This window comes from Aspergillus neoniger (genome assembly GCF_003184625.1).
Source record: "Aspergillus neoniger CBS 115656 unplaced genomic scaffold BO87scaffold_11, whole genome shotgun sequence".
Taxonomy (NCBI): Eukaryota; Fungi; Ascomycota; class Eurotiomycetes; order Eurotiales; family Aspergillaceae; genus Aspergillus; species Aspergillus neoniger.
Window position 1 is genome coordinate 764,272 of NW_020291139.1, and position 10,353 is coordinate 774,624.

Below are 10,353 nucleotides of genomic sequence, written 5' to 3' on the forward strand. Positions count from 1 at the left end.
CCAGCAAGTACGGCAGCAGTGACGGGGCAAAGTCATTTGGGTCAAATTCGTCGACCACGCCCAAGGATTCTCATCACTGCCAGGGATCGCCGGATAAACTAGGTCCTTATCACATTTCCGACTGCCCTCACAATTCGTCTAGCAACCTGCCTAAGAATGCAGCTCAGGTGGAGGGGTTTGAGCTTGTTTGACTTGGGTGGAAGAGGACTCACTCGAAGACAAAAAGCTGATACGTGGATTTTCATCACTGTAGTACGAGGCTGAGTCGGACGACAAGCGACAGGTATATGTTTACTACTGGTGCTAATGACTGTGTGGTATGTATCTATGTTCTTTGTATGTTTTCATGGAAGCTGGCTTGACAAGCGTGACGCACGAGTGTTAAATTTGTATGATCAATATTATATATTGTTGTACCTAGAGCAAAGCATGTAAGCATAACGTGGATAGTACTACGAGTGGTAGTATCTTTTTGTGGTAACTGAGTCCCATATCCATTTGCTTCCAACTTCCAACAAAAGAGGCACAGTGGAATGGGCAATCATTATTTGGACGGCATAATACACCAGACGGACTAGAAAACTTCACTTAAGTCCAAACCAGATCCATCTTGTGATTTCTCTTCACATTCGAAACAATTAAATTTGATGAACGGAAACCCAAGGAACTGAAAATGACAGTAATAAGAATAAATAGAAATAATAAAAAGGGAAAGAAAGGAAGAACTGATATAATGTGTACAGAGTAGGCCGATGTGGCATTCGCCCGGAATTCACGAAGCGCAAAATCGTCCACCACGGAAAGCTTCACTGACCCGGGTCTCCACCATGGGGCTGTTCATTTTTTACTATCGCCCCCAGCATCTATCTCATCTCCATGACTATACCCCTCCTCTGTTATATTACTCTCACCGATAACTACTCTCTTCTCCTCCTGCCCATTTTTCAGGCCGTAGCCGGTCTCATCCAGCTCTTTATGCAGTTCTACCGAGCGCATTGCCAACCCCACCACAACCCCGAACAAGGCAAACGCCAGGGCTACCTGCCAGACCGTCTTTAGAGCAAGTCGATACATTTCTTGGACCTGGTGCCTCTGGCTGGCGGAGAGGAGGTTTTGGCCCCAGTCACCCGCAAAGTCAGCAGCAGCACCGTAAGCCTGGCCGCCGCTAAAATTGGCTCGCAAGGTAGCGTCGGGGATGAGTTGAGCGGCGTAGACGTCAATGCGGGCGTCAAAGACAATAGCGGGTGCGGTGGAGCCCCAGACAAAAGCCAAGGAGCGGAGAAAAGCGTAGACCCCTGTGGAACTGGCAGTATCAGCGGCGCTAAGGGCAGCTTGGATGGCTGGGAGGATGGTCGTGGCCAGAAAGCCTTGCCCAAGCGCGGCGGGCAGCTGCACGCAAACCCAGGCGGCCCGTGGCGATTGTGGTCCCAGAAGGGTGAACAGGCCCAGAGCGAGGGCCAGTGCGCCAAAGCCTGTAGCATGGAGTGGCCGGTACGCCCCCGTACGAGACATGATACCCCCCGCTACCATGGCAAAGGGGATAAGGAAAGAGCTGTAGGGGAGAAGGTCGACGCCAGAGGTCAGAGGCGTTTTGCGCTGCACACCCTGAAAATATATCGGAAGGAAGTAGAGTGTCCACTGCATTAAGAGGGCAGCATCGAAGGCCAGTATGAAGCCCACAAAGCTGTTCCGCGTCCCGAACAGGCGAGGTGGCATGCATGGATGAGGACACCATCGGGAAGGGAGGGCCTCATACACATGAAAGGCCACCCATCCGACAACGCCGATGATTAGGGGCACCAGCGTCGATGCTGACGACCAAGGGTGAAGGGTGCCTCCTCCCACCAAGGCTAGCAGCTGAGCCAGTATCGAGCCGGTGAATATGAAATTACCTGTCCAGTCGACGCGACGAAGGGATGCACATAGTCCCTCGGTGGCCCGGAGTGAAGGAGTATCGAGCCGCAGGAAGAAGAGCATGAACAAAAGTACCGGCCCTGCCAGGGGGAGGTTGAGATAGAAGACCCATCGCCAGTTCGCCTGGGCCAAGGCGCCTCCCAGGACAGGGCCGAGAACCGCACCCACAGCAGCTAAGGATAGGACAATCCCTAGATATTGCCCCCGTTCACGTTGAGGCACCAGATCACACACAATCAAATCCACCAAGATGTAGATGCCGCCCGAGCCGAGCCCTTGAACCGTGCGACCGGCGATCAATTGTCCCACAGTGGAGGCGCCTCCCGCTAGTCCGCTGCCCAGGAGGAACAGAGCCACTGAGACCAAAATGGGGCCGCGCCGGCCAAAGATGTCGCAGAGCTGCGCCAGAAACGGCTGCACCACCGTCTGCGCAATGGTAAAACTGTTGGCAATCCAAATGTAGTCCGCTTCCCCGCCGAGGGAGGCGGTCACTTTGGGTAGCGCCGTACTAATGATTGCGCCATCTAGCGCGGAGACGAAGGAGAGGAGGCAAAGCGACAGAAAGACCAACCAAAAAGAGATTGGGTGTTTGTGCGAAGAGGACTGGTGCTCTGCCATTGCATTGAAACTGCCAATTATAATCTCGGGAAAATGGGGATGGCGGGGAAAGGGAAAGGGAAGCGAACTTGATTGAGAGAAAAAGTGATAGGAAGGGAGAAGTCCGAATTGTGCAAAGACTGGGAAGTTCACAGAATAAATTGCAGGAAGCGTCCTTCCGAGTGGAGTTTGCCAGTTGCATGACTTGTTGAAGTGTTTCCTTAACGGAACTAGCAGGGTCTAAACATCAGGGATCTTACCAGTAGATGAGGCAGGCAGTCGTGTCACTCCAAGTTTCCAACTTGGCCTGGACACATCGACGATAAACCACTCACCTGGTGGATGGGGGCGCGTCGATCACTCCATGGTATGAAAATCAGACAAGGCTACAAGGATATACAAGTTCTCTTGTCCTAGTAAACGCTGTGTGTACTCATAAAGTCTTTTCGGCCGGTTATGGGAGGGGAATGAATTAGATAGAAGAGTTATATTAATAGATTTTCCACGTATGTTGGGGAAAGAGACGAAAGATGATCAATATTATTTGCTGTCGCTTAATTTGACGCCCCTATGCAGGTGTCACGATAATAAGAACTCAAGCCGAACAGTCAGTCTGGATTGTAATATGTGATCTAGTAATCGATACGGAGTAGACCTACTAGGAACGAGGCTACTGTATGTCCAGATACTAGTGCATTCTTAGCCGTAATGTCTTTATTATAACTCTCCCGGGCATTCATCCAATTGGCTTTCAACTGGATGGATTTGCTTGTTGTATTTGGCAAATCTGTAACTTACGATTACATACCGTCTGTTTGTTACTAGTAACTCTTGGTTCGGTTGGGAATCCCGGTGTTAGTTACATCATTCGCAAAATTACGGGCCGGAAACTCTACTATAATCTGACATGCAGCGTCAGTCTGCCTTAGCACAAAGACGGTTCGAGGCTGAGGCAAATTAGACATAAGAGGCCATTTATTCGTAGGACAGGATTCATCAGGATCGATTGGCTAGTCACCGCTAGTCGCCGACACGAAAATCCCCTCTTCCTCTCACGTTCACACTTCCTCACACATAATATTTAACCGCCCTTCAGTTCGATAGTTGTCACTGTAACAGATAACATCTCTGAATCATGGCTCCCGCTACTGGCACATCCTTCCGTCCGTGGGCCGATGGTCCTTGGCCCTTGATCGAAACGCCCTCCAAAACACAAGACATTGTGAGTAGTACCTCTCGGTTACGTCCGGCCCAACTACCATATGATGGTGTTTCGTTGTAAAAGAGGTGGAAAAAGAAGAGCGAGAAGAGCAACGAAGACGCATGGCCATGTAGTAACATCTATTAGTCGCAACACGAGGCTCTTTACATTGCCAATGAGATGGCCTTCGCTCACAATGCTATGCTCCGAGGCCTAAATGCCCTTTATCTTCAAGCGGAGCAGGTAACCGAACCTCAAGACGTTGCCGATTTCCTTGTATTCCTCCGCAGCTGGGCTGGATGGGTATCCCACCATCACACCCTGGAAGAAGAGCAGATGTTCCCTCAATTCGAAGGGGTGATGGAGCAACCCAATTTCTTACAAGGGAATGTGCACGAGCATCATAGCTTCCAGCCCATTCTGAAGCAACTCCTCGACTATGGGACGAAGACTGAGCCTGCTAGCTACAAAGCCTCAACCGTGCGCGGTTTAATCGAACAGATGGCGCCTAATTTTCGCGAGCACCTTGCAAATGAGATCACCAGTCTTATGAGCATGGCACCTTATGACGGGCCAGCTCTTCTCAGAATCTATAAAGAGTGTGAGGCTGAGGCAGGCAAACAAGACAAGGTAAGCATCCCCGTGTCCACCGCACCGCCCCCACCTTCTCTCTCTCCACGACACTATGTTAACGAAACGGAAACCGCCTTTAGAATGTTATCCCGCCTATGGTTCTCGGGCTCCGTGATGTGACATTTGAAGGGGGAAACCAATGGCCCGCTATGCCACCGTTGTCCACTCACTTCGTGCATTATTTGTTTGCGCGTAAACATGCTGGGGCTTGGCGGTTCTTGCCTTCTGATACATGGGGCAAGCCGCGCCCGCTGGCATTTGGTAAGCCTTGATTAGACATGAATTGCGGGGACTGGGCGGAGCTATGTGGTAGAGGCTAGAGAAGAGCAGGGATGTTATATAAGGATCGGCATTGACAGATATCTCACACTTTTTTGGTACAGCTTTGGACTCTTATCTACGGAGTAGTATGTATATGTCCACCGTAGTCTCACCGATGGGCGGACCCACTTTTGGTCAGAGTGTTGGTTACCAGGAGCCAGAACATCCCCTATCTTAGAGACCCTGGCCTATAGTAGTTCACAAAACTTCCCGCAGCCGAGTCACTCTCGGTAGCATTTGCACGGACCTGCAAGTATGTAGTAGGTTAGGAGTACAGATAGACATCATACTCGATAGAGAAGGTGCATCACCCGCCCGACGCTACTAGCACCGGACTTGACTCCGCAACGCATTTGGCTTAATTAAAGGCTAACCCAAATTGCCTGGAAAAACCGTATCATTACAGGATATCTTGTTTCGGTAAATTAGAAAAACGGTGGTACGAAATTACCACCAAAGCTAGGGCCACAGCTGAGCTGCAAAGTGCTGCGGCAGTGCAGTACAGGATCTCGACAGTTTATGCGCAAGACGGCCGACGTGAGATTTAGAGCGTGATGCCTACCTGGCCCCAATCGATGGTTGTAGAGGGCTGTGATAACTACGAAGCCACTGGAAAATCCCGCAGCCGTGATGGTGCTAGGGAAGGAGAGGTTAGATGGGAAATTCAAGCGATGGAATACCGAATATTCATATAGATTGCACCCCTCTATCGCTGTACATAAGTCTATAGTGTTTAGCTTTGTTTCATTTCTTTTCCTTTCTCATACCAGATCCTAGCTGGTACAGCGAGACTCCTTGTGCGTATGCTCGATATGGCAGCCCATGCAGATGATTTCAAAGCCTTTACTGGACAGGATCTGACCAGTATACTACTTTGGATTATCGGATTTATCATCGCTATTGTCTGGTTGGTTAGATCTAAATTGCATCTGAGAAAGATCCCCGGACCCTGGTGGGCGCCATATACTCGTCTATGGCTCTTCAAAGCTCTCTACTCAGAGCGATGTGCGGAAATATATCTTCAAGTCAATCGGAAATACGGTAATATTATCTGACTGGCTTGCAGGGTAGTGAGGCAAGGCCGAATACTAATTGACCAACTTCTAGGTCCCCTCGTACGCGTTGGCCCAAACCATCTTATCACTAACGACCCTCTCACGTTTCGAAAGATCCTGGGAGTCCAGTCAAAGTATAACCGGGGCCCGTGGTTTGATGCTCTACGTTTGGACCCCCACAATGCGAACCTTATCACTGAACGCCATCGGCAGAAGCATGATGCGTTGAGGGCAAAGATGGCTCCTGGGGTTGGTCATTACCTTCTATATATCTACCACTCGAGACCTGTGTAGAGAAGCCAAGTATACGCGGAAGCTCCGAGCTGGACAAGAATGTATCTCTGAAGCTGACTTGTTTCTTAAAAGTATCAAGGCAAAGACCTCCCCACGATGGAGGATTCTATTGACCAGAACCTACTGTTCTGGCTCAACTACCTCCAGAAGCATGCTCTGACGACATCCGACCGCTATGTTGCATTTGACATGGCGCGTAGCATGCAATGGCTGCTTTTCGACATGGTCTGCCACTTGGTTCTTGGCCACTCCGTGGGCTTCATCAATGAACATGAGGACTGTTACGGATTCCAAAATGTCCTGGAAACCCGTCTCCCCATTGTGGAGAAGTTTGCTGTATTAACTGAAATCAATGCATGGATCAAGATGATTTCCTGCATACCGATCGTGCGTCGGGTGTTACCCTCGCCCCAGGACCGGGACGGCATCGGCGCAATTCTTGGGGTAAAGACACGCTTCTTCCCTTCTCCCTACCCTCTCAACCGAGCGCGGAAAGCTCGCCACATTCCCCTTACATCAACGCACTGTCGTCCTGACATATACCTATAGGTTGCACAGAAAACGGTTCATGCCCGCCTGGCGCAGGGCGTTCTACCTAAGCATAACGAAACAATGTTGGATTCCTGGCTGCGCAACGGCGTCGACGGTTCATTGGCTGTTTCCGAAGTTACAATTGCCCTGTCAGTCCCACTCCCTTCTCCCTCTCTGATCTCAAATTTCACCGTCACCTAGAACCCCCCCTTTTTTTTTTTTTTTTTTTTTTTTTCCCCTTTTATTCTCTCCAAACACTCTTACTAAACGTAGCACTGTTTCTCTACCTCAGCTTCGCAGGATCCGACACGACCGCGACTTCCATCCGCGCTTTACTTCTTCACCTCATCAGCAATCCGCTTGTGTATGCGCGGTTGACAGAGGAGATCCGCAGAGCAGATGCCAACGGCTCCCTGACTAGCCCTGTTGTGACCGAACGAGAGACTAAAGCATTGATATACCTTCAGGCATGTATCCTCGAAGGGCTGCGTGTATTCCCACCCATCACTGCGTTGCGCGAGCGCGTAGTTCCATCAGGTGGCGATACATTAAACGGAGTTTATATCCCTGAAGGCACAAATATAGGGCTCAACCTTCCGGGTCTGTTGCGTAACGAGGTCTTCGGGCCGGACCCTGATGCTTTTCGCCCCGAACGATGGCTGGACGCAACGCCCGAGCAGCGACAACGCATGGATCGGGTCCACGAGCTCATATTCAACTGGGGAAGTACGCGCTGTTTGGGAATTCGGCTGGCGCAGATGATGATGGGTAAGGTGGTGGTTGAGCTGTTCCGTCGCTGGGACCTGGTTACGCAGCGGCCTCAGCGGCCGTGGAATAGTCGATGTCATGGTATCTTCCTTCAGAAAGATTTTGATATTCGCATCACGGCAGCACTCTCCGTATTACCTGAGCAGAAGAGCTGGAATGGAGGAAGATGACTTTTTCCTTTTCTTTTTTCTTCTTTTCTTTTTTTGTTTTTCATTCCTGTTGCACTTCAGGAGAGCTTGTGGTAGCACAGTGGTTAGAGAGGTCATTGAAAGTCGGGTGAATTACCAACGTGTTGTTTAATTCGGGTCCTGACAGAGTGCGTCTTATCTCAGCTGTAGCATTAGGTTTTATTACTAGCCTGCATTTGTTATGCGATACTAGTGCATGGCGTGACACATGTCCGGATTAGGCCCCGGAGGATCTTCATCCATGCTGAAAGGTGGAGCTGAACTCAATAACCTGTACTCTCTGCGCTGCAAGAAATCCCCGTTGGTTGGAGTTCCATGAAAAAAATTGACGAATCAACAGTACCCTTGCCTTCGAACTAAATTATCTTTCATCTCGTATTACCGGACGTCGCTGTTTGAGCTAAGCAAGCTTGCCCCCTGGGCTGACCGCCGCTCCTCTACTATATAAAGCAGCCATTTTTTGAGAATCTGGAGACTGACTTCAATCCTACGCTTAAACTGTGTTTGCATCCCACCAATATCGATCAGGTTTTGAAGCGATGGCTTTCGCCTCTTTGGGAGCTTGTGTGAATCACCCTCGCTTTTCTACCGTCTCTGTCGTTTGAAAATTCGTAGCTAACAAAACCTATTGTCCTGACAGTGCCTTGGCCTCCATGGGCTTCTCGGACCCAATCGAACCTTCTTTCCCGGTTCTGCCGGATACAATGCCTCTCTCTCCTCCTATTTCTCTCTTCAAGAGTCAGAAATACTACCTAAATGCATTATATCGCCCATTGAAGTCTCTGAAGTGTCTGATTCAATTCGCTATCTCACGACCGAGGACACCACTTGTGGCGAGTTTGCCATTCGCTCCGGTGGCCATGCGGTATTTGCGGGGGCCGCCAATATTGCTAGTGGAGTCACGATCGATCTGAGCGCCCTCGACACCATCACCATCAATGACGACCGGACAGTGACCGTCGGTGTCGGCGCTACGTGGGGAGATGTCTATGCGGCTCTGGAACCACTAAACCTGATGGTCGCTGGAGGCCGCGATGCCCCCGTTGGCGTGGGCGGCCTGAGTACCGGAGGAGGAATGTCGTATTTCTCTCCACGAGTCGGCTGGACGTGTGATACAGTCATTGATTATGAAGTGGTGCTTGCTAATGGATCAGTTGTACATGCTAACTCACAGAGCAACTATGATCTGCTGGTTGCCCTTCGCGGGGGGTCGAATAATTTTGGTGTGGTCACCCATGTGCAGCTCTCCGCTTTTGCACAGAATAAAACTATCTGGGCAGGGAGGGTTTACTACTCGATTGACACCATCGATGAGCAGCTACAGGCGACGGCTGCCTTCAGTGAGCCCGACACATATGATGAATTCTCCTCCTTGGTTGTTAGTCTTGCCTGGACACCCACAACAGGAGCTGTGGTTTCCAATAACATTGTTTACACCAAGCCCGAGGCCAACCCGTCTGCTTTTGCTACCTTCAGTACCATCCCTTCCCTAGCCGACTCGCAGGGATTTAAGACTATAACTGATGTTGCGGCTGAAGGTGGTGCACTCTCCCCCGATGGGTACCGGTAGGTTTACTTTCATCCATTGATCTGTTTCTTCGGTCTCGGTTGGACGAAGACAATTGTTCAGCAGTGTCTAACATATTGTTCCGCACAGTGAGCTCTGGCTAGTCACAACATACCATCCTGATCTCGAAACACTCAATGGGACATGGCACCAATGGAACAGCAGCCTAACGGGCATCGAGCGAATACCCGGACTCACCTGGTCCTTATCCCTCCAGCCCCTGCCTCCGGCCATTTATGCCCGGCATAGTACAGACAATTCCTTGGGGCTATCCAAAACTTCTGGCTCTCTCATGTTTGTCCTGCTGAGTGCCACGTGGGATGATGAGGCTGATGACGCTCAAGTCAATAAGATGGCACAGGAGCTCATAGCGGGAATTGAAGGGCGGGCAAAGCAGACAGATGCATACCATCCATTCAAGTATTTGAACTACGCGGGTGAGTTTCAAGAGCCAATTGCTAGCTATGGACAGGATAGCGTGAAATTCCTGCAGCGCGTGTCAAGGAGCTTTGATCCTCGGGGTGTATTTCAGTCGAAAGTTCCAGGGGGGTTCAAGATTCCGAGATGGTAATCTCAACAGAGAAGACCTTGAATTTTTAACTCTGGAAGCTGCCGGGAGGGATTCGAGGCATTGGTGTTGTGTATAAGCTTTTGCCTACATTAGACAGGTCTGTCTCGATTGTTCAGACAACGATAGTGTTCTGTACATTGGTCTGGCATGGACGAGCATATTGCCGTGTTCAAGGTGTAGGCTATGCGATATCAACAAAATTAATATTTACTACGTGATCTGGCATACATATGTAACGACATCTATTGCTGGTTAAGCAAGAAAAAGTGGTAAACTATGACATGCTCGCCCAGTCACTTGCAGTCTGCATCTTCAGCTTACCTACTACCTACCTTTCACCACTGCCATTGCATTGACTGGGAGTCTAGGCTCCTTGTTTCAATCCCGACTGCCCCCTGTAGTACTAGGCCTGAATAGCGTCGTGAGATTACCTGCCCAAAAAGGTATCTGAATATCATCGCATGATGCCCAAGCCCTGTCTGTATTGGAAATGAGATAGTATCGTAACTAGTAGGTAGTTGTAGCAGTGCTTGAAGCACTGTCGTAAGGCTTGGTTGAATTTAACAACACCGGAATACTATAATGTTCACTGCCAGACTATAAACTTTGTGCGATCATTGAAAAATGCGACTCAGCTTCGGTATCTTCGTCACAACCACAGCTGCAATTACATTCAAATTATCAGTTCACTATATTAACATATGTATCTTAAG

At 49.8% G+C, this 10,353-nt stretch overlaps 4 protein-coding genes across 4 annotated transcripts; 3 read left to right on the forward strand and 1 right to left on the reverse strand.

Annotated features, from left to right (window-relative positions):
- Positions 1 to 442: 442 nt before the first annotated feature.
- Positions 443 to 3,008, reverse strand: BO87DRAFT_375438 (MFS general substrate transporter). Its single transcript, XM_025623042.1, has one exon. It carries the CDS (start codon positions 2,530 to 2,532, stop codon positions 838 to 840), a length of 1,695 nt encoding a protein of 564 aa, XP_025481302.1. The 5' UTR covers positions 2,533 to 3,008; the 3' UTR covers positions 443 to 837.
- A 512-nt stretch (positions 3,009 to 3,520) lies between these two features.
- Positions 3,521 to 4,721, forward strand: BO87DRAFT_375439 (hemerythrin domain-containing protein). Its single transcript, XM_025623043.1, has 3 exons — positions 3,521 to 3,733; positions 3,860 to 4,342; positions 4,426 to 4,721. The coding sequence occupies exons 1-3, from the start codon at positions 3,647 to 3,649 to the stop codon at positions 4,615 to 4,617; spliced, it is 762 nt and encodes a 253-aa protein (XP_025481303.1). The 5' UTR covers positions 3,521 to 3,646; the 3' UTR covers positions 4,618 to 4,721.
- A 1,366-nt stretch (positions 4,722 to 6,087) lies between these two features.
- Positions 6,088 to 7,615, forward strand: BO87DRAFT_356313 (cytochrome P450). The gene is made up of 3 exons (XM_025621366.1): positions 6,088 to 6,459; positions 6,565 to 6,695; positions 6,839 to 7,615. Exons 1-3 carry the CDS (start codon positions 6,112 to 6,114, stop codon positions 7,482 to 7,484), a joined length of 1,125 nt encoding a protein of 374 aa, XP_025481304.1. The 5' UTR covers positions 6,088 to 6,111; the 3' UTR covers positions 7,485 to 7,615.
- Positions 7,616 to 7,821: 206 nt separating this feature from the next.
- Positions 7,822 to 9,857, forward strand: BO87DRAFT_375442 (FAD-binding oxidoreductase). The gene is made up of 3 exons (XM_025623044.1): positions 7,822 to 8,068; positions 8,143 to 9,068; positions 9,160 to 9,857. The coding sequence occupies exons 1-3, from the start codon at positions 8,042 to 8,044 to the stop codon at positions 9,638 to 9,640; spliced, it is 1,434 nt and encodes a 477-aa protein (XP_025481305.1). The 5' UTR covers positions 7,822 to 8,041; the 3' UTR covers positions 9,641 to 9,857.
- Positions 9,858 to 10,353: the final 496 nt, after the last annotated feature.